The sequence below is a fragment of the Lissotriton vulgaris genome, chromosome 4_1, assembly GCF_964263255.1.
Source record: "Lissotriton vulgaris chromosome 4_1, aLisVul1.2, whole genome shotgun sequence".
Lineage (NCBI taxonomy): Eukaryota > Metazoa > Chordata > Amphibia > Caudata > Salamandridae > Lissotriton > Lissotriton vulgaris.
In genome coordinates, this window is record NC_141691.1 from 63,911,198 (window position 1) to 63,935,848 (window position 24,651).

The 24,651-nt window shown below is 51.1% G+C and overlaps 1 protein-coding gene across 1 annotated transcript in view; it reads left to right on the forward strand.

Annotated features, from left to right (window-relative positions):
* LOC147718371 (phosphatidylinositol 3,4,5-trisphosphate 5-phosphatase 2-like) overlaps positions 1-24,651 on the forward strand; it is a 447,492-nt gene that overhangs the window by 338,712 nt on the left and 84,129 nt on the right. Inside the window, exon 26 of the mRNA XM_086918327.1 lies at positions 20,588-20,709. Within this exon, the coding sequence (XP_086774453.1) occupies positions 20,588-20,709 (122 nt within the window). The remainder of the gene's footprint in view (positions 1-20,587; positions 20,710-24,651) is intronic.

Here is a 24,651-nt window from a genome sequence, read left to right on the forward strand (position 1 = left end):
AGAGTGACACCCATTGAGACTGCATCAGGTCATGAGACTGACACTCAGTGAGACTGACACCCAGTGAGACTGTGCATCAGGTCATGAGACTGACACCCAGTGAGACTGACACCCAGTGAGACTGCATCAGGTCATGAGACAGACATTTAATGAGACTGCAACAGGTCATGAGACTGACACCCAGTGAGACTGACACCCAGTGAGACTGTGCATCAGGTTAAGAGTCTGACACCCATTGAGACTGACACCCAGTGAGACTGTGCATGAGGTCATGAAACTGACACCCAGCGAGACTGAAACCCAGTGAGACTGTGCATGAGGTCATGAGACTAACACCCAGTGAGACTGACACCCAGTGAGACTGTGCATGAGGTAATGAGACTGACACCCAGCGAGACTGAAACCCAGTGAGACTGACACCCAGTGAGACTGGGCATCAGGTCATGAGACTGACACCCAGTGAGACTGTGTATGAGGTCATGAGACTGACACCCAGCGAGACTGAAACCCAGTGAGACTGTGCATGAGGTCATGAGACTGACACCCAGCGAGACTGACACCCAGTGAGACTGTGCATGAGGTCATGAGACTGACACCCATTGAGACTGTGCATCAGGTCATGGGACTGACACCCAGTGAGACTGTGCATCAGGTCATGAGACTGACACCCAGTGAGACTGTGCATCAGGTCATGAGAGTGACACCCATTGAGACTGCATCAGGTCATGAGACTGACACCCTGTGAGACTGACACCCAGTGAGACTGTGCATCTGGTCATGAGACTGACACCCAGTGAGACTGTGCATCAGGTCATGAGACTGACACCCAGTGAGACTGACAACCAGTGAGACTGCATCAGGTCATGAGACTGACACCCAGTGAGACTGACACCCAGTGAGACTGAGCATCAGGTCATGAGACTGACACCAAGTGAGACTGTGCATCAGGTCATGAGACAGACATTCAATGAGACTGTGCAACAGGTCATGAGACTGACACCCAGTGAGACTGACACCCAGTGAGACTGCATCAGGTTATGAGTCTGACACCCAGTGAGACTGACACCCAGTGAGACTGTGCATGAGGTCATGAGACAGACATTCAATGAGAATGTGCAACAGGTCATGAGACTGACACCCAGTGAGACTGTGCATCAGGTCATGAGACTGACACCAAGTGATACTGACACCCAGTGAGACTGTGCATCAGGACATGAGACTGACACCCAGTGATACTGACACCCAGTGAGACTGTGCATCAGGTCATGAGACTGACACCCATTGAGACTGTGCATTAGGTCATGAGACTGACACCCATTGAGACTGTGCATTAGGTCATGGAACTGACACCCAGTGAGACTGCGCATCAGGACATGAGACTGACACCCAGTGATACTGACACCCAGTGAGACTGTGCATTAGGTCATGAGACTGACACCCAGTGATACTGACACCCAGTGAGACTGTGCATCAGCACATGAGACTGACACCCAGTGAGACTGTGCATCAGGTCATGAGACACACCCAGTGAGACTGACACCCAGTGAGACTGTGCATCAGGACATGAGACTGACACCCAGTGATACTGACACCCAGTGAGACTGTGCATCAGGTCATCAGACATACCCAGTGAGACTGACACCGAGTGAGACTGTGCATCAGGACATGAGACTGACAACCAGTGAGATTGTGCATCAGTTCATGAGACTGACACCCAGTGAGACTGACACAAAGTGAGACTGTGCATCAGGTCATGAGACTGACACTCAGTGAAACTGTGCATAAGGTCATGAGACTGACACCCAGTGAGACTGACACCCAGTGAGACTGTGCATCAGGTAATGAGACTGACACCCAGTGAGACTGTGCATCAGGTCATGAGACTGACACCCAGTGAGACTGTGCATCGGGTCATGAGACTGACACCCAGTGAGACTGACACCCAGTGGGACTGACACCCATTGAGACTGTTAATCTGGTTATCAGACTGATACCCATTGAGAATGTGCATCAGGTCATGAGACATACCCAGAGAGACTGTGCTCCAAGAAATGAGACTGACACCCAGTGAGACTGACATCCATTGAGGCTGTTCATCTGGTTATGAGACTGACACCCAGTGAGACTGTGCTCCAAGAAATGAGACTGACTCCCATTGAGACCGTACATCAGTTCATGAGACATACCCAGTGTTAGAACTGGGATTTGTGGTTGGCTAAGGCTTGTGCCAAAGCCAGGCAGAAACCACTGTTCTAGTCAGGGCAAGGGAGTCACACGCCAAGATAACCCCTGCTCACCCCCTTGGTAGCTTGGCACGAGCAGACAGGCTTATCCCGGAGGCAATGTGTAAAGCATTTGCGCACGCACACAGCAACAACATCCCAGGCCCCCCACAAAAGGAACTCCACACAAGGTTATATAAAAATAACTTTTGTATTCTCAAAACACATCAGATAGTAATCGCACAATATACATTGTGCCAACTGGCACGGGCAATATTTACAAGGGATTATGTACATAGGACAGGGCCACATGGACCACTGTCAGGAATAAGCACTTGGTAGAACTAGTACCTAGAACACATAACAATTGTAGCACCAAATAGCAAATGTAGCACACAACCAGTAACCACTGGTAGAAGATAAGTGCATCTTACGCAATCCTAACCATCCTAGGCATATATCACGCAGGGAACCATGAATTCAGTAGAATAACTATACTAGGTGAAACACCCTCCTATTAATAAACACATGTAGGGAGGGTCAAAGGGGAAATATTTTAACAACCTGTCAACTCATGCCCCTATACTGTAGATACCAAACACAAAATAAGGAGACCAGGTCAATTAGTGGTGTGTTGTCCAGAGTGGAAAGCAGGAATCACAAGGATACCCGTGTGGATAAGTGTGTTGGGTCACACTGGGCTAGAAAAGTCCCATCAGACCACCCTCGTGGCGGCATATCATCATTTGGGGATGGTCAGCAATACCATATACCGTCCATATAACGGTGCGGAGATGGAAAGCAACGTGTTTTGCCACAGTTGTGCCCAAAATAAAGTGTGAAAGAAATGCAGTGCTAAGAAAAGGTGCTTAAAAATGACTACCTAGACTAAACAGCTAACTTGTCGAAATAAGTGTAGGTGTCAAGATTAAAAACACGCCTGGTAGTAAATGAGTAGAACTACGTTGTGGCGCTGTATTGCTGACCATCCCCAAATGATGATATGCCGCCACGAGGGTGGTCTGATGGGACTTTTCTAGCCCAGTGTGACCCAACACACTTATCCACACGGGTATCCTTGTGATTCCTGCTTTCCACTCTGGACAACACACCACTAATTGACCTGGTCTCCTTATTTTGTGTTTGGGAAACACCCTCCTAAGCATAAACATACGTCCAGAGGTATCTGAACACGGGGTGCGCCAAACATACTACACACAGTACATTTCCTAAAACCCAAAGCATTAGCATATAAATCACATTTAGCCCCTAACTCATTTCAAGGTCCAGGTTGCGCCACTGCGCCAAAACCTAAATGTGGCAGCTGCCCACTACTTGCTGGGCAGCTGTGAAGCAATCTGCGACAGGGGCCCTCATTAGCCCTTAGGACAGAACTGTGCCCCTCTTAGCCAACAGTACCTTTAGTTGCAACAAAGTTCCAAAAAGCAGAAGCTGGTGCGGTGGAAAACATGCGATGCGTTGCTCCTGAGACCCTGAGGAGGCGACGCGACAACCCTGCTGCAGCAGCGGGCGTGTTGCGACGTGTCCGGTCTATATGGGGAGGAAGGCCGCTTGTATGGATTCCGGTGCGTAGGTTCTGTAGGAAGTTTGTTCTCGCAAAGGCACGACGCAATGATCTTGTAGAGCTGCGACCATCTCCAGGGTGCCAATGCGTGATCCCGCGGCAATCTCTCTCTCGCGCTCTCGATGCGATGGCTCTGCGACGATGTTCCCAGCGATGTGATGCGGCCCACAAATGAGCGAGGCGATAACTTTTCTGTAGCACAGTTTCTCCAATCTTGGTTTCCAGCTTCCCAACACGGGCACAGCTTCCAGAGGCACCACACATGGGCCACGCACTCCGGGAAGGACAGAACTCTCTGAGTAGAGCTCAGGGAAGCTGGGGGTGAAGTCCTTTTGTTCCTGGGTCTACAAAACAGGGAGCCAGCTCGTCTCAGGCCCTTGGAGATTCCTTTAAGCCTCGGGGACACAGCACAAAAAGGCCCCAGAGATGACCCCCTACAACAATAAGGGTTCCAGCAATCCAGGGGCTGGGCAGGGCCCAGGGAGGCAAGCCTTTCCCTGGGCCCCAGCAGCAGCACCCCTGGTAGATTCAAGTCAGGAAAAACAAGAACCTTTAACATGAGGTCACAGCCTCCTTTTATACACAGAAATCCTTTGTTATCAAAGGTGCAGGCAAGGGGCGAGCCAGACGCAACTAGTTCCTGAGCACTTTGTTTTGCTCAGCCCCTCTCCCTATTCACAGGGTTGGTCAGGGACATCAGACAAACCACAGGGGGCGAAGCCGGCATTGTGGAGGGAAAGCCCAGCCCTATCCAGCTCCCAGGGGGGACCCCTCTCTGCCATCAACATGCAGATCTCCTCATTCACCACCGGGGCAGACCCATATTGACTCCAGGAGCCAGGCACACCAGTCAGCTCCAGCCAATCACATGCCAGCACATTCACTGCACAGGCACACCAACTACTAGAAGTGGCACTTCCACACTAGACACATTAAAGCCACACACATCGCGCAGCATTCAATCTCACGAGTTCACACATACCAAACTCGACCCTGCACTCCCCACACATCAGGAACTATCATGGACACACACATTCCTCATGCATTCCTATGCGAGGGCGGGCCAGTCTCACCACACATACACAGAGAGCGCATGCACTTTACACCGGACCACAGTGAAAAAGTGCACAGAGGCCTAAAATCACCAACACCAGGTTACAGAAATAGGCTAGGAAACAGGAAAACAAGTTTCGGGGGGAACCTGCCAAAAGGGCCGGGTCCAACACCCAGTGGGACTGACACCCAGTGAGACTGACACCCAGTGAGACTGTGCATCAGGTCATGAGACTGACACCTAGTGAGACTGACACCCAGTGAGACTGTGCATCAGGTCATGAGACTGACACCCAGCGAGACTGACACCCAGTGAGACTGAGCATCAGGTCATGAGACTGACACCTAGTGAGACTGACACCCAGCGAGACTGACACCCGGTGAGACTGACACCCAGCAAGACTGACACCCAGTAAGACTGTGCATCAGGTCACGAGACTGACACCCAGTGAGACTGTGCATCGGGTCATGAGACTGACATCAAGTGAGACTGTGCATCAGGTCATGAGACTGACACCGAGTGGGACTGTGCATCAGGTCACGAGACTGACACCCAGTGAGACTGTGCATCAGGTCATGAGACTGACACCCAGTGAGACTGTGCATCAGGTCATGAGACTGACACCCATTGAGACTGTGCATCAGGTCATGAGACTGACACCCAGTGAGAATGTGCATCCGGTCATGAGACTGACACCGAGTGGGACTGTGCATCAGGTCACGAGACTGACACCCAGTGAGACTGTGCATCAGGTCATGAGACTGACACCCAGTGAGACTGTGCATCAGGTCAAGAGACTGACATCCAGTGAGACTGACACACAGTGAGACTGTGCATTATGACATGAGACTGACACCCATTGAGACTGGGCATCAGGTCATGTGGCACAACCAGTGAGACTGTGCATCAGGTCATGAGACTGACACCCATTGAGACTGTGCATCAGGACATGAGACTGACACCCAGTGTGACTGGCACACAGTGAGACTGTGCATCAGGACTTGAGACTGACATCAAAGGAGACTGCTCATCAGGACATGAGACTGACACCCAGTGAGACTGTGCATCAGGTCATGAGACTGACACCCAGTGTGACTGACACCCAGTGAGACTGTGCATCAGGTCATGAGACTGACACCCAGTGAGACTGTGCATCAGGACATGAGACTGACACCCAAGGAGACTGCTCATCAGGACATGAGACTGACACCCATTGAGACTGACACCGAGTTAGACTGAGCATCAGGTCATGAGACTGACACCCAGTGAGACTGACACCGAGTTAGACTGAGCATCAGGTCATGAGACTGACAACCAGTGAGACTGTGCATCAGGTCATGGGACTGACACCCAGTGAGACTGTGCATTAAGTCATGAGACTGACACCCAGTGAGACTTTGCATCAGGTCATGAGAGTGACACCCATTGAGACTGCATCAGGTCATGAGACTGACACTCAGTGAGACTGACACCCAGTGAGACTGTGCATCAGGTCATGAGACTGACACCCAGTGAGACTGACACCCAGTGAGACTGCATCAGGTCATGAGACAGACATTTAATGAGACTGCAACAGGTCATGAGACTGACACCCAGTGAGACTGTGCATCAGGTTAAGAGTCTGACACCCATTGAGACTGACACCCAGTGAGACTGTGCATGAGGTCATGAAACTGACACCCAGCGAGACTGAAACCCAGTGAGACTGTGCATGAGGTCATGAGACTAACACCCAGTGAGACTGACACCCAGTGAGACTGTGCATGAGGTAATGAGACTGACACCCAGCGAGACTGAAACCCAGTGAGACTGACACCCAGTGAGACTGGGCATCAGGTCATGAGACTGACACCCAGTGAGACTGTGTATGAGGTCATGAGACTGACACCCAGCGAGACTGAAACCCAGTGAGACTGTGCATGAGGTCATGAGACTGACACCCAGCGAGACTGACACCCAGTGAGACTGTGCATGAGGTCATGAGACTGACACCCATTGAGACTGTGCATCAGGTCATGGGACTGACACCCAGTGAGACTGTGCATCAGGTCATGAGACTGACACCCAGTGAGACTGTGCATCAGGTCATGAGAGTGACACCCATTGAGACTGCATCAGGTCATGAGACTGACACCCTGTGAGACTGACACCCAGTGAGACTGTGCATCTGGTCATGAGACTGACACCCAGTGAGACTGTGCATCAGGTCATGAGACTGACACCCAGTGAGACTGACAACCAGTGAGACTGCATCAGGTCATGAGACTGACACCCAGTGAGACTGACACCCAGTGAGACTGAGCATCAGGTCATGAGACTGACACCAAGTGAGACTGTGCATCAGGTCATGAGACAGACATTCAATGAGACTGTGCAACAGGTCATGAGACTGACACCCAGTGAGACTGACACCCAGTGAGACTGCATCAGGTTATGAGTCTGACACCCAGTGAGACTGACACCCAGTGAGACTGTGCATGAGGTCATGAGACAGACATTCAATGAGACTGTGCAACAGGTCATGAGACTGACACCCAGTGAGACTGTGCATCAGGTCATGAGACTGACACCAAGTGATACTGACACCCAGTGAGACTGTGCATCAGGACATGAGACTGACACCCAGTGATACTGACACCCAGTGAGACTGTGCATCAGGTCATGAGACTGACACCCATTGAGACTGTGCATTAGGTCATGAGACTGACACCCATTGAGACTGTGCATTAGGTCATGGAACTGACACCCAGTGAGACTGCGCATCAGGACATGAGACTGACACCCAGTGATACTGACACCCAGTGAGACTGTGCATTAGGTCATGAGACTGACACCCAGTGATACTGACACCCAGTGAGACTGTGCATCAGCACATGAGACTGACACCCAGTGAGACTGTGCATCAGGTCATGAGACACACCCAGTGAGACTGACACCCAGTGAGACTGTGCATCAGGACATGAGACTGACACCCAGTGATACTGACACCCAGTGAGACTGTGCATCAGGTCATCAGACATACCCAGTGAGACTGACACCGAGTGAGACTGTGCATCAGGACATGAGACTGACAACCAGTGAGATTGTGCATCAGTTCATGAGACTGACACCCAGTGAGACTGACACAAAGTGAGACTGTGCATCAGGTCATGAGACTGACACTCAGTGAAACTGTGCATAAGGTCATGAGACTGACACCCAGTGAGACTGACACCCAGTGAGACTGTGCATCAGGTAATGAGACTGACACCCAGTGAGACTGTGCATCAGGTCATGAGACTGACACCCAGTGAGACTGTGCATCAGGTCATGAGACTGACACCCAGTGAGACTTTGCATCAGGTCATAAGGCTGACACCCAGTGAGACTGTGCATCAGGTCATGAGACTAACACCCTGTGAGACTGTGCATCAGGTCATGAGACTGACACCAAGTGAGACTGTGCATCAGGTCATGAGACACACCCAGTGAGACTAACACCCAGTAAGACTGTGCATCGGGTCATGAGACTGACACCCAGTGAGACTGACACCCAGTGGGACTGACACCCATTGAGACTGTTAATCTGGTTATCAGACTGATACCCATTGAGAATGTGCATCAGGTCATGAGACATACCCAGAGAGACTGTGCTCCAAGAAATGAGACTGACACCCAGTGAGACTGACATCCATTGAGGCTGTTCATCTGGTTATGAGACTGACACCCAGTGAGACTGTGCTCCAAGAAATGAGACTGACATCCCATTGAGACCGTACATCAGTTCATGAGACATACCCAGTGTTAGAACTGGGATTTGTGGTTGGCTAAGGCTTGTGCCAAAGCCAGGCAGAAACCACTGTTCTAGTCAGGGCAAGGGAGTCACACGCCAAGATAACCCCTGCTCACCCCCTTGGTAGCTTGGCACGAGCAGACAGGCTTATCCCGGAGGCAATGTGTAAAGCATTTGCGCACGCACACAGCAACAACATCCCAGGCCCCCCACAAAAGGAACTCCACACAAGGTTATATAAAAATAACTTTTGTATTCTCAAAACACATCAGATAGTAACAGCACAATATACATTGTGCCAACTGGCACGGGCAATATTTACAAGGGATTATGTACATAGGACAGGGCCACATGGACCACTGTCAGGAATAAGCACTTGGTAGAACTAGTACCTAGAACACATAACAATTGTAGCACCAAATAGCAAATGTAGCACACAACCAGTAACCACGGGTAGAAGATAAGTGCATCTTACGCAATCCTAACCATCCTAGGCATATATCACGCAGGGAACCATGAATTCAGTAGAATAACTATACTAGGTGAAACACCCTCCTATTAATAAACACATGTAGGGAGGGTCAAAGGGGAAATATTTTAATGACCTGTCAACTCATGCCCCTATACTGTAGATACCAAACACAAAATAAGGAGACCAGGTCAATTAGTGGTGTGTTGTCCAGAGTGGAAAGCAGGAATCACAAGGATACCCGTGTGGATAAGTGTGTTGGGTCACACTGGGCTAGAAAAGTCCCATCAGACCACCCTCGTGGCGGCATATCATCATTTGGGGATGGTCAGCAATACCATATACCGTCCATATAACGGTGCGGAGATGGAAAGCAACGTGTTTTGCCACAGTTGTGCCCAAAATAAAGTGTGAAAGAAATGCAGTGCTAAGAAAAGGTGCTTAAAAATGACTACCTAGACTAAACAGCTAACTTGTCGAAATAAGTGTAGGTGTCAAGATTAAAAACACGCCTGGTAGTAAATGAGTAGAACTACGTTGTGGCGCTGTATTGCTGACCATCCCCAAATGATGATATGCCGCCACGAGGGTGGTCTGATGGGACTTTTCTAGCCCAGTGTGACCCAACACACTTATCCACACGGGTATCCTTGTGATTCCTGCTTTCCACTCTGGACAACACACCACTAATTGACCTGGTCTCCTTATTTTGTGTTTGGGAAACACCCTCCTAAGCATAAACATACGTCCAGAGGTATCTGAACACGGGGTGCGCCAAACATACTACACACAGTACATTTCCTAAAACCCAAAGCATTAGCATATAAATCACATTTAGCCCCTAACTCATTTCAAGGTCCAGGTTGCGCCACTGCGCCAAAACCTAAATGTGGCAGCTGCCCACTACTTGCTGGGCAGCTGTGAAGCAATCTGCGACAGGGGCCCTCATTAGCCCTTAGGACAGAACTGTGCCCCTCTTAGCCAACAGTACCTTTAGTTGCAACAAAGTTCCAAAAAGCAGAAGCTGGTGCGGTGGAAAACATGCGATGCGTTGCTCCTGAGACCCTGAGGAGGCGACGCGACAACCCCGCTGCAGCAGCGGGCGTGTTGCGACGTGTCCGGTCTATATGGGGAGGAAGGCCACTTGTATGGATTCCGGTGCGTAGGTTCTGTAGGAAGTTTGTTCTCGCAAAGGCACGACGCAATGATCTTGTAGAGCTGCGACCATCTCCAGGGTGCCAATGCGTGATCCCGCGGCAATCTCTCTCTCGCGCTCTCGATGCGATGGCTCTGCGACGATGTTCCCAGCGATGTGATGCGGCCCACAAATGAGCGAGGCGATAACTTTTCTGTAGCACAGTTTCTCCAATCTTGGTTTCCAGCTTCCCAACACGGGCACAGCTTCCAGAGGCACCACACATGGGCCACGCACTCCGGGAAGGACAGAACTCTCTGAGTAGAGCTCAGGGAAGCTGGGGGTGAAGTCCTTTTGTTCCTGGGTCTACAAAACAGGGAGCCAGCTCGTCTCAGGCCCTTGGAGATTCCTTTAAGCCTCGGGGACACAGCACAAAAAGGCCCCAGAGATGACCCCCTACAACAATAAGGGTTCCAGCAATCCAGGGGCTGGGCAGGGCCCAGGGAGGCAAGCCTTCCCCTGGGCCCCAGCAGCAGCACCCCTGGTAGATTCAAGTCAGGAAAAACAAGAACCTTTAACATGAGGTCACAGCCTCCTTTTATACACAGAAATCCTTTGTTATCAAAGGTGCAGGCAAGGGGCGAACCAGACGCAACTAGTTCCTGAGCACTTTGTTTTGCTCAGCCCCTCTCCCTATTCACAGGGTTGGTCAGGGACATCAGACAAACCACAGGGGGCGAAGCCGGCATTGTGGAGGGAAAGCCCAGCCCTATCCAGCTCCCAGGGGGGACCCCTCTCTGCCATCAACATGCAGATCTCCTCATTCACCACCGGGGCAGACCCATATTGACTCCAGGAGCCAGGCACACCAGTCAGCTCCAGCCAATCACATGCCAGCACATTCACTGCACAGGCACACCAACTACTAGAAGTGGCACTTCCACACTAGACACATTAAAGCCACACACATCGCGCAGCATTCAATCTCACGAGTTCACACATACCAAACTCGACCCTGCACTCCCCACACATCAGGAACTATCATGGACACACACATTCCTCATGCATTCCTATGCGAGGGCGGGCCAGTCTCACCACACATACACAGAGAGCGCATGCACTTTACACCGGACCACAGTGAAAAAGTGCACAGAGGCCTAAAATCACCAACACCAGGTTACAGAAATAGGCTAGGAAACAGGAAAACAAGTTTCGGGGGGAACCTGCCAAAAGGGCCGGGTCCAACACCCAGTGGGACTGACACCCAGTGAGACTGACACCCAGTGAGACTGTGCATCAGGTCATGAGACTGACACCTAGTGAGACTGACACCCAGTGAGACTGTGCATCAGGTCATGAGACTGACACCCAGCGAGACTGACACCCAGTGAGACTGAGCATCAGGTCATGAGACTGACACCTAGTGAGACTGACACCCAGCGAGACTGACACCCGGTGAGACTGACACCCAGCAAGACTGACACCCAGTAAGACTGTGCATCAGGTCACGAGACTGACACCCAGTGAGACTGTGCAACGGGTCATGAGACTGACACCAAGTGAGACTGTGCATCAGGTCATGAGACTGACACCGAGTGGGACTGTGCATCAGGTCACGAGACTGACACCCAGTGAGACTGTGCATCAGGTCATGAGACTGACACCCAGTGAGACTGTGCATCAGGTCATGAGACTGACACCCATTGAGACTGTGCATCAGGTCATGAGACTGACACCCAGTGAGAATGTGCATCCGGTCATGAGACTGACACCGAGTGGGACTGTGCATCAGGTCACGAGACTGACACCCAGTGAGACTGTGCATCAGGTCATGAGACTGACACCCAGTGAGACTGTGCATCAGGTCAAGAGACTGACATCCAGTGAGACTGACACACAGTGAGACTGTGCATTATGACATGAGACTGACACCCATTGAGACTGGGCATCAGGTCATGTGGCACAACCAGTGAGACTGTGCATCAGGTCATGAGACTGACACCCATTGAGACTGTGCATCAGGACATGAGACTGACACCCAGTGTGACTGGCACACAGTGAGACTGTGCATCAGGACTTGAGACTGACATCAAAGGAGACTGCTCATCAGGACATGAGACTGACACCCAGTGTGACTGACACCCAGTGAGACTGTGCATCAGGTCATGAGACTGACACCCAGTGTGACTGACACCCAGTGAGACTGTGCATCAGGTCATGAGACTGACACCCAGTGAGACTGTGCATCAGGACATGAGACTGACACCCAAGGAGACTGCTCATCAGGACATGAGACTGACACCCATTGAGACTGACACCGAGTTAGACTGAGCATCAGGTCATGAGACTGACACCCAGTGAGACTGACACCGAGTTAGACTGAGCATCAGGTCATGAGACTGACAACCAGTGAGACTGTGCATCAGGTCATGGGACTGACACCCAGTGAGACTGTGCATTAAGTCATGAGACTGACACCCAGTGAGACTTTGCATCAGGTCATGAGAGTGACACCCATTGAGACTGCATCAGGTCATGAGACTGACACTCAGTGAGACTGACACCCAGTGAGACTGTGCATCAGGTCATGAGACTGACACCCAGTGAGACTGACACCCAGTGAGACTGCATCAGGTCATGAGACAGACATTTAATGAGACTGCAACAGGTCATGAGACTGACACCCAGTGAGACTGACACCCAGTGAGTCTGTGCATCAGGTTAAGAGTCTGACACCCAGTGAGACTGACACCCAGTGAGACTGTGCATGAGGTCATGAAACTGACACCCAGCGAGACTGAAACCCAGTGAGACTGTGCATGAGGTCATAAGACTAACACCCAGTGAGACTGACACCCAGTGAGACTGTGCATGAGGTAATGAGACTGACACCCAGCGAGACTGAAACCCAGTGAGACTGACACCCAGTGAGACTGGGCATCAGGTCATGAGACTGACACCCAGTGAGACTGTGTATGAGGTCATGAGACTGACACCCAGCGAGACTGAAACCCAGTGAGACTGTGCATGAGGTCATGAGACTGACACCCAGCGAGACTGACACCCAGTGAGACTGTGCATGAGGTCATGAGACTGACACCCATTGAGACTGTGCATCAGGTCATGGGACTGACACCCAGTGAGACTGTGCATCAGGTCATGAGACTGACACCCAGTGAGACTGTGCATCAGGTCATGAGAGTGACACCCATTGAGACTGCATCAGGTCATGAGACTGACACCCTGTGAGACTGACACCCAGTGAGACTGTGCATCTGGTCATGAGACTGACACCCAGTGAGACTGTGCATCAGGTCATGAGACTGACACCCAGTGAGACTGACAACCAGTGAGACTGCATCAGGTCATGAGACTGACACCCAGTGAGACTGACACCCAGTGAGACTGAGCATCAGGTCATGAGACTGACACCAAGTGAGACTGTGCATCAGGTCATGAGACAGACATTCAATGAGACTGTGCAACAGGTCATGAGACTGACACCCAGTGAGACTGACACCCAGTGAGACTGCATCAGGTTATGAGTCTGACACCCAGTGAGACTGACACCCAGTGAGACTGTGCATGAGGTCATGAGACTGACACCCAGCGAGACTGAAACCCAGTGAGACTGTGCATGAGGTCATGAGACTGACACCCAGTGAGACTGACACCCAGTGAGACTGTGCATGAGGTCATGAGACTGACACCCAGTGCGACTGACACCAAGTGAGACTGTGCATCAGGTCATGAGACAGACATTCAATGAGACTGTGCAACAGGTCATGAGACTGACACCCAGTGAGACTGACACCCAGTGAGACTGTGCATCAGGTCATGAGACTGACACCCAGTGAGACTGACACCCAGTGAGACTGTGCATCAGGACATGAGACTGACACCCAGTGTGACTGACACACAGTGAGACTGTGCATCAGGTCATGAGACTGACACCCAGTGAGACTGTGCATCAGGATATGAGACTGACACCCAAGGAGACTGCTCATCAGGACATGAGACTGACACCCAATGAGACTGTGCATCAGTCCACGAGACTGACACCCAGTGTGACTGACACACAGTGAGACTGAGCATCAGGTCTTGAGACTGAAACCCAGTGAGACTGACACCAAGTGAGACTGTGCATCAGGACATGAGACTGACACCCATTGAGACTGTACATCAGTTGATGGGACTGACACCCAGTGAGACTGTGCATCAGGTCATGAGACTGACACCCAGTGAGACTGTGCATCAGGTCAGGAAAGTGACACCCATTGAGACTGTGCATCAGGTCATGAGACTGACACCCAGTGAGACTGACACCCAGTGAGACTGTGCATCAGGTTCTTGAGACTGTGCATCAGGTAATGAGACTGATACCCAGTGAGACTGACACCCAGTGAGACTGCATCAGGTAATGAGATTGACACCCAGTGAGACTGACACCCAGTGAGACTGAGCATCAGGTCATGAGACTGACACCTAGTGAGACTGACACCCAGTGAGACTGTGCATCAGGTCATGAGACTGACACCCAGCGAGACTGACACCCAGTGAGACTGAGCATCAGGTCATGAGACTGACACCTAGTGAGACTGACACCCAGCGAGACTGACACCCGGTGAGACTGACACCCAGCAAGAATGACACCCAGTAAGACTGTGCATCAGGTCACGAGACTGACACCCAGTGAGACTGTGCATCGGGTCATGAGACTGACACCAAGTGAGACTGTGCATCAGGTCATGAGACTGACACCGAGTGGGACTGTGCATCAGGCCACGAGACTGACACCCAGTGAGACTGTGCATCAGGTCATGAGACTGACACCCAGTGAGACTGTGCATCAGGTCATGAGACTGACACCCATTGAGACTGTGCATCAGGTAATGAGACTGACACCCAGTGAGAATGTGCATCCGGTCATGAGACTGACACCGAGTGGGACTGTGCATCAGGTCACGAGACTGACACCCAGTGAGACTGTGCATCAGGTCATGAGACTGACACCCAGTGAGACTGTGCATCAGGTCAAGAGACTGACATCCAGTGAGACTGACACACAGTGAGACTGTGCATTATGACATGAGACTGACACCCATTGAGACTGGGCATCAGGTCATGTGGCACAACCAGTGAGACTGTGCATCAGGTCATGAGACTGACACCCATTGAGACTGTGCATCAGGACATGAGACTGACACCCAGTGTGACTGGCACACAGTGAGACTGTGCATCAGGACTTGAGACTGACATCAAAGGAGACTGCTCATCAGGACATGAGACTGACACCCAGTGAGACTGTGCATCAGGTCATGAGACTGACACCCAGTGTGACTGACACCCAGTGAGACTGTGCATCAGGTCATGAGACTGACACCCAAGGAGACTGCTCATCAGGACATGAGACTGACACCCATTGAGACTGACACCGAGTTAGACTGAGCATCAGGTCATGAGACTGACACCCAGTGAGACTGACACCGAGTTAGACTGAGCATCAGGTCATGAGACTGACAACCAGTGAGACTGTGCATCAGGTCATGGGACTGACACCCAGTGAGACTGTGCATTAAGTCATGAGACTGACACCCAGTGAGACTTTGCATCAGGTCATGAGAGTGACACCCATTGAGACTGCATCAGGTCATGAGACTGACACTCAGTGAGACTGACACCCAGTGAGACTGTGCATCAGGTCATGAGACTGACACCCAGTGAGACTGACACCCAGTGAGACTGCATCAGGTCATGAGACTGACACCCAGTGAGACTGACATCCAGTGAGACTGTGCATCAGGTTAAGAGCCTGACACCCAGTGAGACTGACACCCAGTGAGACTGTGCATCAGGTCATGAGACAGACATTTAATGAGACTGCAACAGGTCATGAGACTGACACCCAGTGAGACTGACACCCAGTGAGACTGTGCATCAGGTTAAGAGTCTGACACCCAGTGAGACTGACACCCAGTGAGACTGTGCATGAGGTCATGAAACTGACACCCAGCGAGACTGAAACCCAGTGAGACTGTGCATGAGGTCATGAGACTAACACCCAGCGAGACTGACACCCAGTGAGACTGTGCATGAGGTAATGAGACTGACACCCAGCGAGACTGTGTATGAGGTCATGAGACTGACACCCAGCGAGACTGAAACCCAGTGAGACTGTGCATGAGGTCATGAGACTGACACCCAGCGAGACTGACACCCAGTGAGACTGTGCATGAGGTCATGAGACTGACACCCATTGAGACTGTGCATCAGGTCATGGGACTGACACCCAGTGAGACTGTGCATCAGGTCATGAGAGTGACACCCATTGAGACTGCATCAGGTCATGAGACTGACACCCAGTGAGACTGACACCCAGTGAGACTGTGCATCTGGTCATGAGACTGACACCCAGTGAGACTGTGCATCAGGTCATGAGACTGACACCTAGTGAGACTGACAACCAGTGAGACTGCATCAGGTCATGAGACTGACACCCAGTGAGACTGACACCCAGTGAGACTGAGCATCAGGTCATGAGACTGACACCAAGTGAGACTGTGCATCAGGTCATGAGACAGACATTCAATGAGACTGTGCAACAGGTCATGAGACTGACACCCAGTGAGACTGACACCCAGTGAGACTGCATCAGGTTATGAGTGTGACACCCAGTGAGACTGACACCCAGTGAGACTGTGCATGAGGTCATGAGACTGACACCCAGCGAGACTGAAACCCAGTGAGACTGTGCATGAGGTCATGAGACTGACACCCAGTGAGACTGTGCATGAGGTCATGAGACTGACACCCAGTGCGACTGACACCAAGTGAGACTGTGCATCAGGTCATGAGACAGACATTCAATGAGACTGTGCAACAGGTCATGAGACTGACACCCAGTGAGACTGACACCCAGTGAGACTGTGCATCAGGTCATGAGACTGACACCCAGTGAGACTGACACCCAGTGAGACTGTGCATCAGGACATGAGACTGACACCCAGTGTGACTGACACACAGTGAGACTGTGCATCAGGTCATGAGACTGACACCCAGTGAGACTGTGCATCAGGACATGAGACTGACACCCAAGGAGACTGCTCATCAGGACATGAGACTGACACCCAATGAGACTGTGCATCAGTCCACGAGACTGACACACAGTGTGACTGACACACAGTGAGACTGAGCATCAGGTCTTGAGACTGAAACCCAGTGAGACTGACACCAAGTGAGACTGTGCATCAGGACATGAGACTGACACCCATTGAGACTGTACATCAGGTGATGGGACTGACACCCAGTGAGACTGTGCATCAGGTCATGAGACTGACACCCAGTGAGACTGTGCATCAGGTCAGGAAAGTGACACCCATTGAGACTGTGCATCAGGTCATGAGACTGACACCCAGTGAGACTGACACCCAGTAAGACTGTGCATCAGGTCATGAGACTGACACCCAGTGAGACTGTGCATCAGGTAATGAGACTGATACCCAGTGAGACTGACACCCAGTGAGACTGCATCAGGTCATGAGACTGACACCCAGTGAGACTGACACCCAGTGAGACTGAGCATCAGGTCATGAGACTGACACCAAGTGAGACTGTGCATCAGGTCATGAGACAGACATTCAATGAGACTGTGCAACAGGTCATGAGACTGACACCCAGTGAAACTGACACCCAGTGAGACTTTGCATCAGGTTATGAGTCTGACACCCAGTGAGACTGACACCCAGTGAGACTGCGCATCTTGACATGAGACTGACACCCATTGAGACTGCGCATCAGGACATGAGACTGACACCCATTGAGACTGTGCATCAGGTCATGGGACTGACACCCATTGAGACTGTGCATCAGGCCATGAGACTGAAACCCAGTGAGACTGACACCAAGTGAGACTGAGCATCAGGTCATGAGACTGACACCCAGTGAGACTGACACTAAGTGAGACTGTGCATCAGGACATGAGACTGACATGCATTGAGACTGTACATCAGGTGATGGGACTGACACCCAGTGAGACTGTGCATCAGGTCATGAGACTGACACCCAGTGAGACTGTGCATCAGGTCATGAGTGACACCCATTGAGACTGTGCATCAGGTCATGAGACTGACACCCAGTGAGACTGTGCATCAGGTCATGAGACTGACACCCAGTGAGACTGACACCCAGTGAGACTGCATCAGGTCATGAGACTGACACCCAGTGAGACTGACACCCAGTGAGACTGGCACCCAGTGAGACTGTGCATCAGGTCATGAGACTGACACCCAGTGAGACTGTGCATCAGGTCATGAGACTGACACCCAGTGAGACTGACACCCAGTGAAACTGCATCAGGTCATGAGACTGACACCCAGTGAGACTGACACCCAGTGAGACTGAGCATCAGGTCATGAGACTGACACGAAGTGAGACTGTGCATCAGTTCATGAGACAGACATTCAATGAGACTGTGCAACAGGTCATGAGACTGACACCCAATGAGACTGTGCATCAGGACATGAGACTGACACCCAGTGAGACTGCGCATCAGGTCATGGGACTGACACCCAGTGAGACTGTGCATCAGGTCATGAGACTGACACCCAGTGAGACTGTGCATCAGGTCATGGGACTGACACCCAGTGAGACTGTGCATCAGGTCATGAGACTGACACCCAGTGAGACTGTGCATCAGGTCATGAGAATGACACCCATTGAGACTGTGCATCAGGTCATGAGACTGACACCCAGTGAGACTGTGCATCAGGTCATGAGACTGACACCCAGTGAGACTGTGCATCAGGTCATGAGACTGACACCCATTGAGACTGTGCATCAGGTCATGAGACTGACACCCAGTGAGACTGTGCATCAGGTCATGAGACTGACACCCAGTGAGACTGTGCATCAGGTCATGAGACTGACACCCAGTGAGACTGACACCCAGTGAGACTGCATCAGGTCATGAGATTGACACCCAGTGAGACTGAGCATCAGGTCATGAGGCTGACACCCAGTGAGACTGCATCAGGTTATGAGACTGACACCCAGTGAGACTGACACCCAGTGAGACTGAGCATCAGGTCATGAGACTGACACCCAGTGAGACTGTGCATCAGGTCATGAGACTGACACCCAGTGAGACTGACACCCAGTGAGACTGAGCATCAGGTCATGAGACTGACACCAAGTGAGACTGTGCATCAGGTCATGAGACAGACATTCAATGAGACTGTGCAACAGGTCATGAGACTGACACCCAGTCAGACTGACACCCAGTGAGATTGTGCATCAGGTTATGAGTCTGACACCCAGTGAGACTGACACCCAATGAGACTGTGCATGAGGTCCTGAGACTGACACCCAGCGAGACTGAAACCCAGTGAGACTGTGCATAAGGTCATGAGACTGACACCCAGCGAGACTGAAACCCAGTGAGACTGTGCATCAGGTCACGAGACTGACATCCAGTGAGACTGTGCATCAGGTCACGAGACTGACACCCAGTGAGACTGTGCATTAGGTCACGAGACTGACACCCATGCAGACTGTGCATTAGGCCACGAGACTGACACCCAGTGAGACTGTGCATCAGGTCATGAACCTGGCACCCAGTGGGACTGTGCATCCGGTCATGAGAAACACCAAGTGAGACTGTGCATCAGGTCACGAGACTGACACCCAGTTAGACTGTGCATGAGGTCACGAGACTGACACCCAGTGAGACTGTGGATTAGGTCATGAGACACACCAAGTGAGACTGACACCCAGTGAGACTTTGCATCAGGTCACGAGACTGACACCCAGTGAGACTGTGCATCAGGTCATGAGACTGACACCCAGTGAGACTGTGCCTCACGTCACAAGACTGACACCTAGTGAGACTGACACCCAGTGAGACTGTGCATCAGGTCATGAGACTGGCACCCAGTGAGACTGTGCATCAGGTCATGAGACTGACACCCAGTGAGACTGACACCCAGTAAGACTGACACATAGTGAGACTGACACCCAGTGAGACTGTGCTCCAAGAAATGAGACTTGCAACAGCTAGGGGAGACTGGCTGACCTCAAGGAGAGTCACACACAATGACCCCAGCCCTCTAAATTGTCAGTCCCTTGATTCCTGCACATTAAAAACTTAAACACATATGCACACTCAAAGCTATTCATACACAAACACACAGTTGCACACATTCACACCAATAGAAATGCATGTTTGTGTTGTTTGACTATGTACAAGCTGACACATAAGTACTTAGTAACACACAGACATACATCCTGGCCTCTGCACCTTTGTGACTGACTGTTCCTTGTGCCAGGCCTGACTCAGTCGCTCCTCTTCCACAGCTCTCCGGTGGATGTGTGCACTCTCCCCCCAGCATCGCCAGGCAGTGGTTGGCTCAGTTCGGGCTGGAGCAGTACGAGGAGGACTTCCGCCGGAAAGGCTGGCACACCCTGGAGGTGCTCAGGTAATTAGTCCTTTGTCGCTGTTGATGGCTCCATCTTCACCCTTTTCATCCTCTGATTCTAATTTCTTTCGCCAATTGCTTGTTTTTACTCTGTAGAGAGACTGTGCAAGGAAGCGAGAAATATGAAAAAAATTTAGTTTTTTCCTAGCATTGTGGATTTTTCATTTGTATGTTTGTCGTCGCACGTGTACAGCCGAAACTTGTCTTAGAGAGGCAGGGGGCAGCACAGTGGCCCAAGTACTGGGATACGATTCAAGATGAATATAGCACATTACAATGCATTCGATTTGATCGCATGCCATTACAACGTGGTCGTTACAACGACTGTGTTGTTAGTACGCCATACTATTACATTGCAAGTCATTACAACAACTTTCTGTAGGGGGTGCACTGGACTTAGGAATAGTATTAATTACTGTTCCTACTCCAGTTTGCGCAACAGCAGGGAAGGGGTTGGATTTTAAATCCAATATCTTTGCGCCCCCTACAGCAAGTCGTTGTAATTATGGTCTGGGACTACCGACCACACCCTCCCCGCAAGACAACCACACCAATACATTTAGTAACTTAGACTTAGGCAGGCAACAGGTTTTCTTTGGAAGGCGGGGGGTCTCGGGACCCACAGGCCGTATTCATTAAAATATGAAAACAAATTAAAATTGTTAAAATAAACATTATTAACACAATCATTAATATGCAAAATTCTGACATTAGATTACATCAACGTAGACAGGTATGAAGGGCTAACCTTAACAAATGTCTAATCCAGCGTGTTCCTAACCGAATCTAACATCCTACGTATGAATTTTGCATCCTAACAATTTTGGGCCTACGGAAGGTCGTTGTCCGGTGTTAGATACTTATTACCAGCTACGCCCTCACGTATGAGTACGCATGCGCCACAAGGCCCGGTTACCGGGAGAGTACGTACCTCTCCCAGTTATGCCGTACGCTCCGTGAACTCATTAAACTAAAAGAAGAGGGCCCTTTCACTCGCGCCACTTTATGACGTGATAGTGTATATGCGGGGTGGCTATCACCCAAGGAAAGCGTTACTCCCTCCCCCCCAGCCTTCCGACCAAGCGGATATCCTGCCCTGAAGTTCTAGTAGAGACCATTGGCCCCTCCCCCTAGGCGACCCCATTCGAGAATGGTGCCGCCCCCTAAGGACCTTAAATTGCTGCTCACCGATCATGACCTTACCGCCTGACCAAGGGTTACAATAAATACGCCAATAAGACTCCTGTGAAAGGAAAAAAAGGCCTAAGGAGAAAACAAGATATGACACTCAAAATACACCAAACTGTACATTATCACCAATATTACCTGTACCAAGAGGGAAAAAGGCCTACCGTAGACATTTACACATATTTACAGTGCAAGCACACACCAAGATAATAGCAACAAACGTCCAACAGAAACTGCTGTTTAAGGGATGGTGGGTGGGAAAATTATTAAGCCCCCGGGCGGAGGCGAAGAGCAAGGTCTGGGGAGCGCGGGTGCCAAAGAGGGCACTTTCCACGCTCCCCCAGCCTTTTAACATGCTATCCCCCTCCCCCCCCCCCACTTGACCCGGAAGCGTTACCCAGCTTCCTGGTCAACGCTGGGGGGCCGGGACTAATCGGAGATAGGGCGCCCCCGGGTCGCGTCATTGTGAAGTAGTGTGGCTCACTGGTTAGAGGCGGCAGACCCGAGAGCAGAGGACGGCCCGGGACCAGGGTTCGATTCCCGGCGCGGCAGGTTTCTGGACCAGGGTCAGCGGACTCGATAATTCTCTCGCCTCGGTGCCCACTCTGATCAGCGATCACACTCGGCAACTCTGGGCATTAGCTTGCCTCATCTTCACTAACGGCCCCACCAGACCGCCGGGGATGCCTGGTCTCACCCTGGAGATACCCATTAAGGGACCATCTCTCAGGGAAGCCAGGAAGGGTTTTGCAGCGGTCGAAGCGCCTTGGGACCCTACGGGTAAGTAGTGCGCTATATAAATGCCTATACATTGTGGCGCGACCCGCCCTGGGGTGGGCACGCCCCATCACCGGGGGTACCAGGAGAAAAGGGGAGGGCTGGGCCCAGCCATACGTTCATGGGGGCCGAGCAGCCCCCCTTTCCCTATGGTCTGGGACTACCGACCACCCCCTCCCCGCAAGACAACCACACCAATACTTTTAGTAACTTAGACTTAGGCAGGCAACGGGTTTACTTTGGAAGGCGGGGGATCTCGGGACCCCCAGCCGTATTTATTAAAATATGAAAACAAATAAAATTATTAAAATAAACATTTTATTAACACAATCATTAATATGCAAAATTCTGACATTAGATCACATCAACATAGACAGGTATGAAGGGCTAACCTTAACAAATGACTAATACAGCGTGTTCCTAACCGAATCTAACATCCTACATATGAATTTTGCATCCTAACAATTTTGGGCCTAGGGCAAGGTCGTTGACCAGTGTCAGATCCTTATTACCAGCTACGCCCTCACGTATGCGTGCGCATGCGCCACAGGGCCCGGTTACCAGGAGAGTACAAACCTCTCCCGGTTACCACGTATGCTCCGTAAACTCCATTAAACCAAAAGAGGAGGGCCCTTTCACTTGCGCCACTTTATGACGTCATAGTGTATGTGCGGGGTGGCTATCAGCCCAAGGAAAGCGTTACTCCCTCCCCTGCAGCCTTCCGACCAAGCAGATATCCTGCCCCTGAAGTTCTAGGAGAGACCATTGGCCTCTCTCCCTGAGCGACCCCATTCGAAAATGGTGCTTCCCCCTAAGGACCTTAAATTGCTGCTGCTCACCGATCATGACCTTACCGCCACAGGCCAGCATAGTTGACCGACTATCTGGCCCCCCCCCAACCTCCTACACTGAAAGGTCATACCTACCTCGCAAAACCCTCTCACCATGCCAGTATGTTCTTTGTGAATATGTGATTGCCTGCCTCAGTCAAATGGACCCCATCCTGTAAGTAGAAGTGGTCTCCCCAAATGCACCCATGCGGAATACTCTGTAAGTGTGGTGTCCTGAACAGTCTCTCAATCTTGTTGTTGACTCTCTTTACCGAGTGGTTCAACGCCCTAACTGACTCCGTCCCTCTCCACTGCAGCCTCGGTGTTAACTGAGACCACACTATGGTGAAACCCGGTATCACCCTCGCCAGCCAACCCGCCGCAGCGATAATCTCTTCCAATAGGACCCTTCTGCCCAGTGTCACTAAGTCATTACCCCCAAGATGCAAGATGACAATTGAGGGCGGCGGGGTGTGCCTGTCAAGCAGGTCTGAGATGAAGTCCCTTAATTGATTTAGGCAAAGCCCCCTACCATGAAATGAGACCTGACAACCCCTGCTCTCTGCCCTTAGTACATAATCACCTGCAAAGAAAATTGGCTTAGCGCGTCTTATATAAGAGTGACCAACAACCCATACTACATGCGTCCTCCTCCTGTTGTCTTGATGTTGCCACGTTGCTGTTGGTCGTATTCGTTGGGGTAACAGTTTCCTCCCTGCGTCACAGGTCCCAGAAACTGAAAGGAAAACAGACAACAAGGCAGGTGTCAGGTTGGTCTGACCGAACTGGCAACATGTGCAGCTGCACATTGCCCTTATAAGCGTTGGAAGACCACCTCCCAATCCTCTTTACACTGGTGGCATGCAAACCTCTCGCTGTTGCCTCAGTGGCCGCACCTATTCAGAAAGAATGTGTTCCAAATTCCTTTGGATCAAGACCCGCCTTGGCGATCGCCATTGCTAAAACTCTTTGGAACTGAAACCTGGTAAATGGGGTACCATCCGCGTGTATTAACAATGACCCCATTCCCCCGACCACCCGCTGCCTGAGGTATGCTTCCACATGCGCCACTGGACAGCACAGGTTGTTCGGTGACTGGTGTAGTACCAAGCTATCGCCCCTGGCCCCCTGATCATTTTTAGATTTC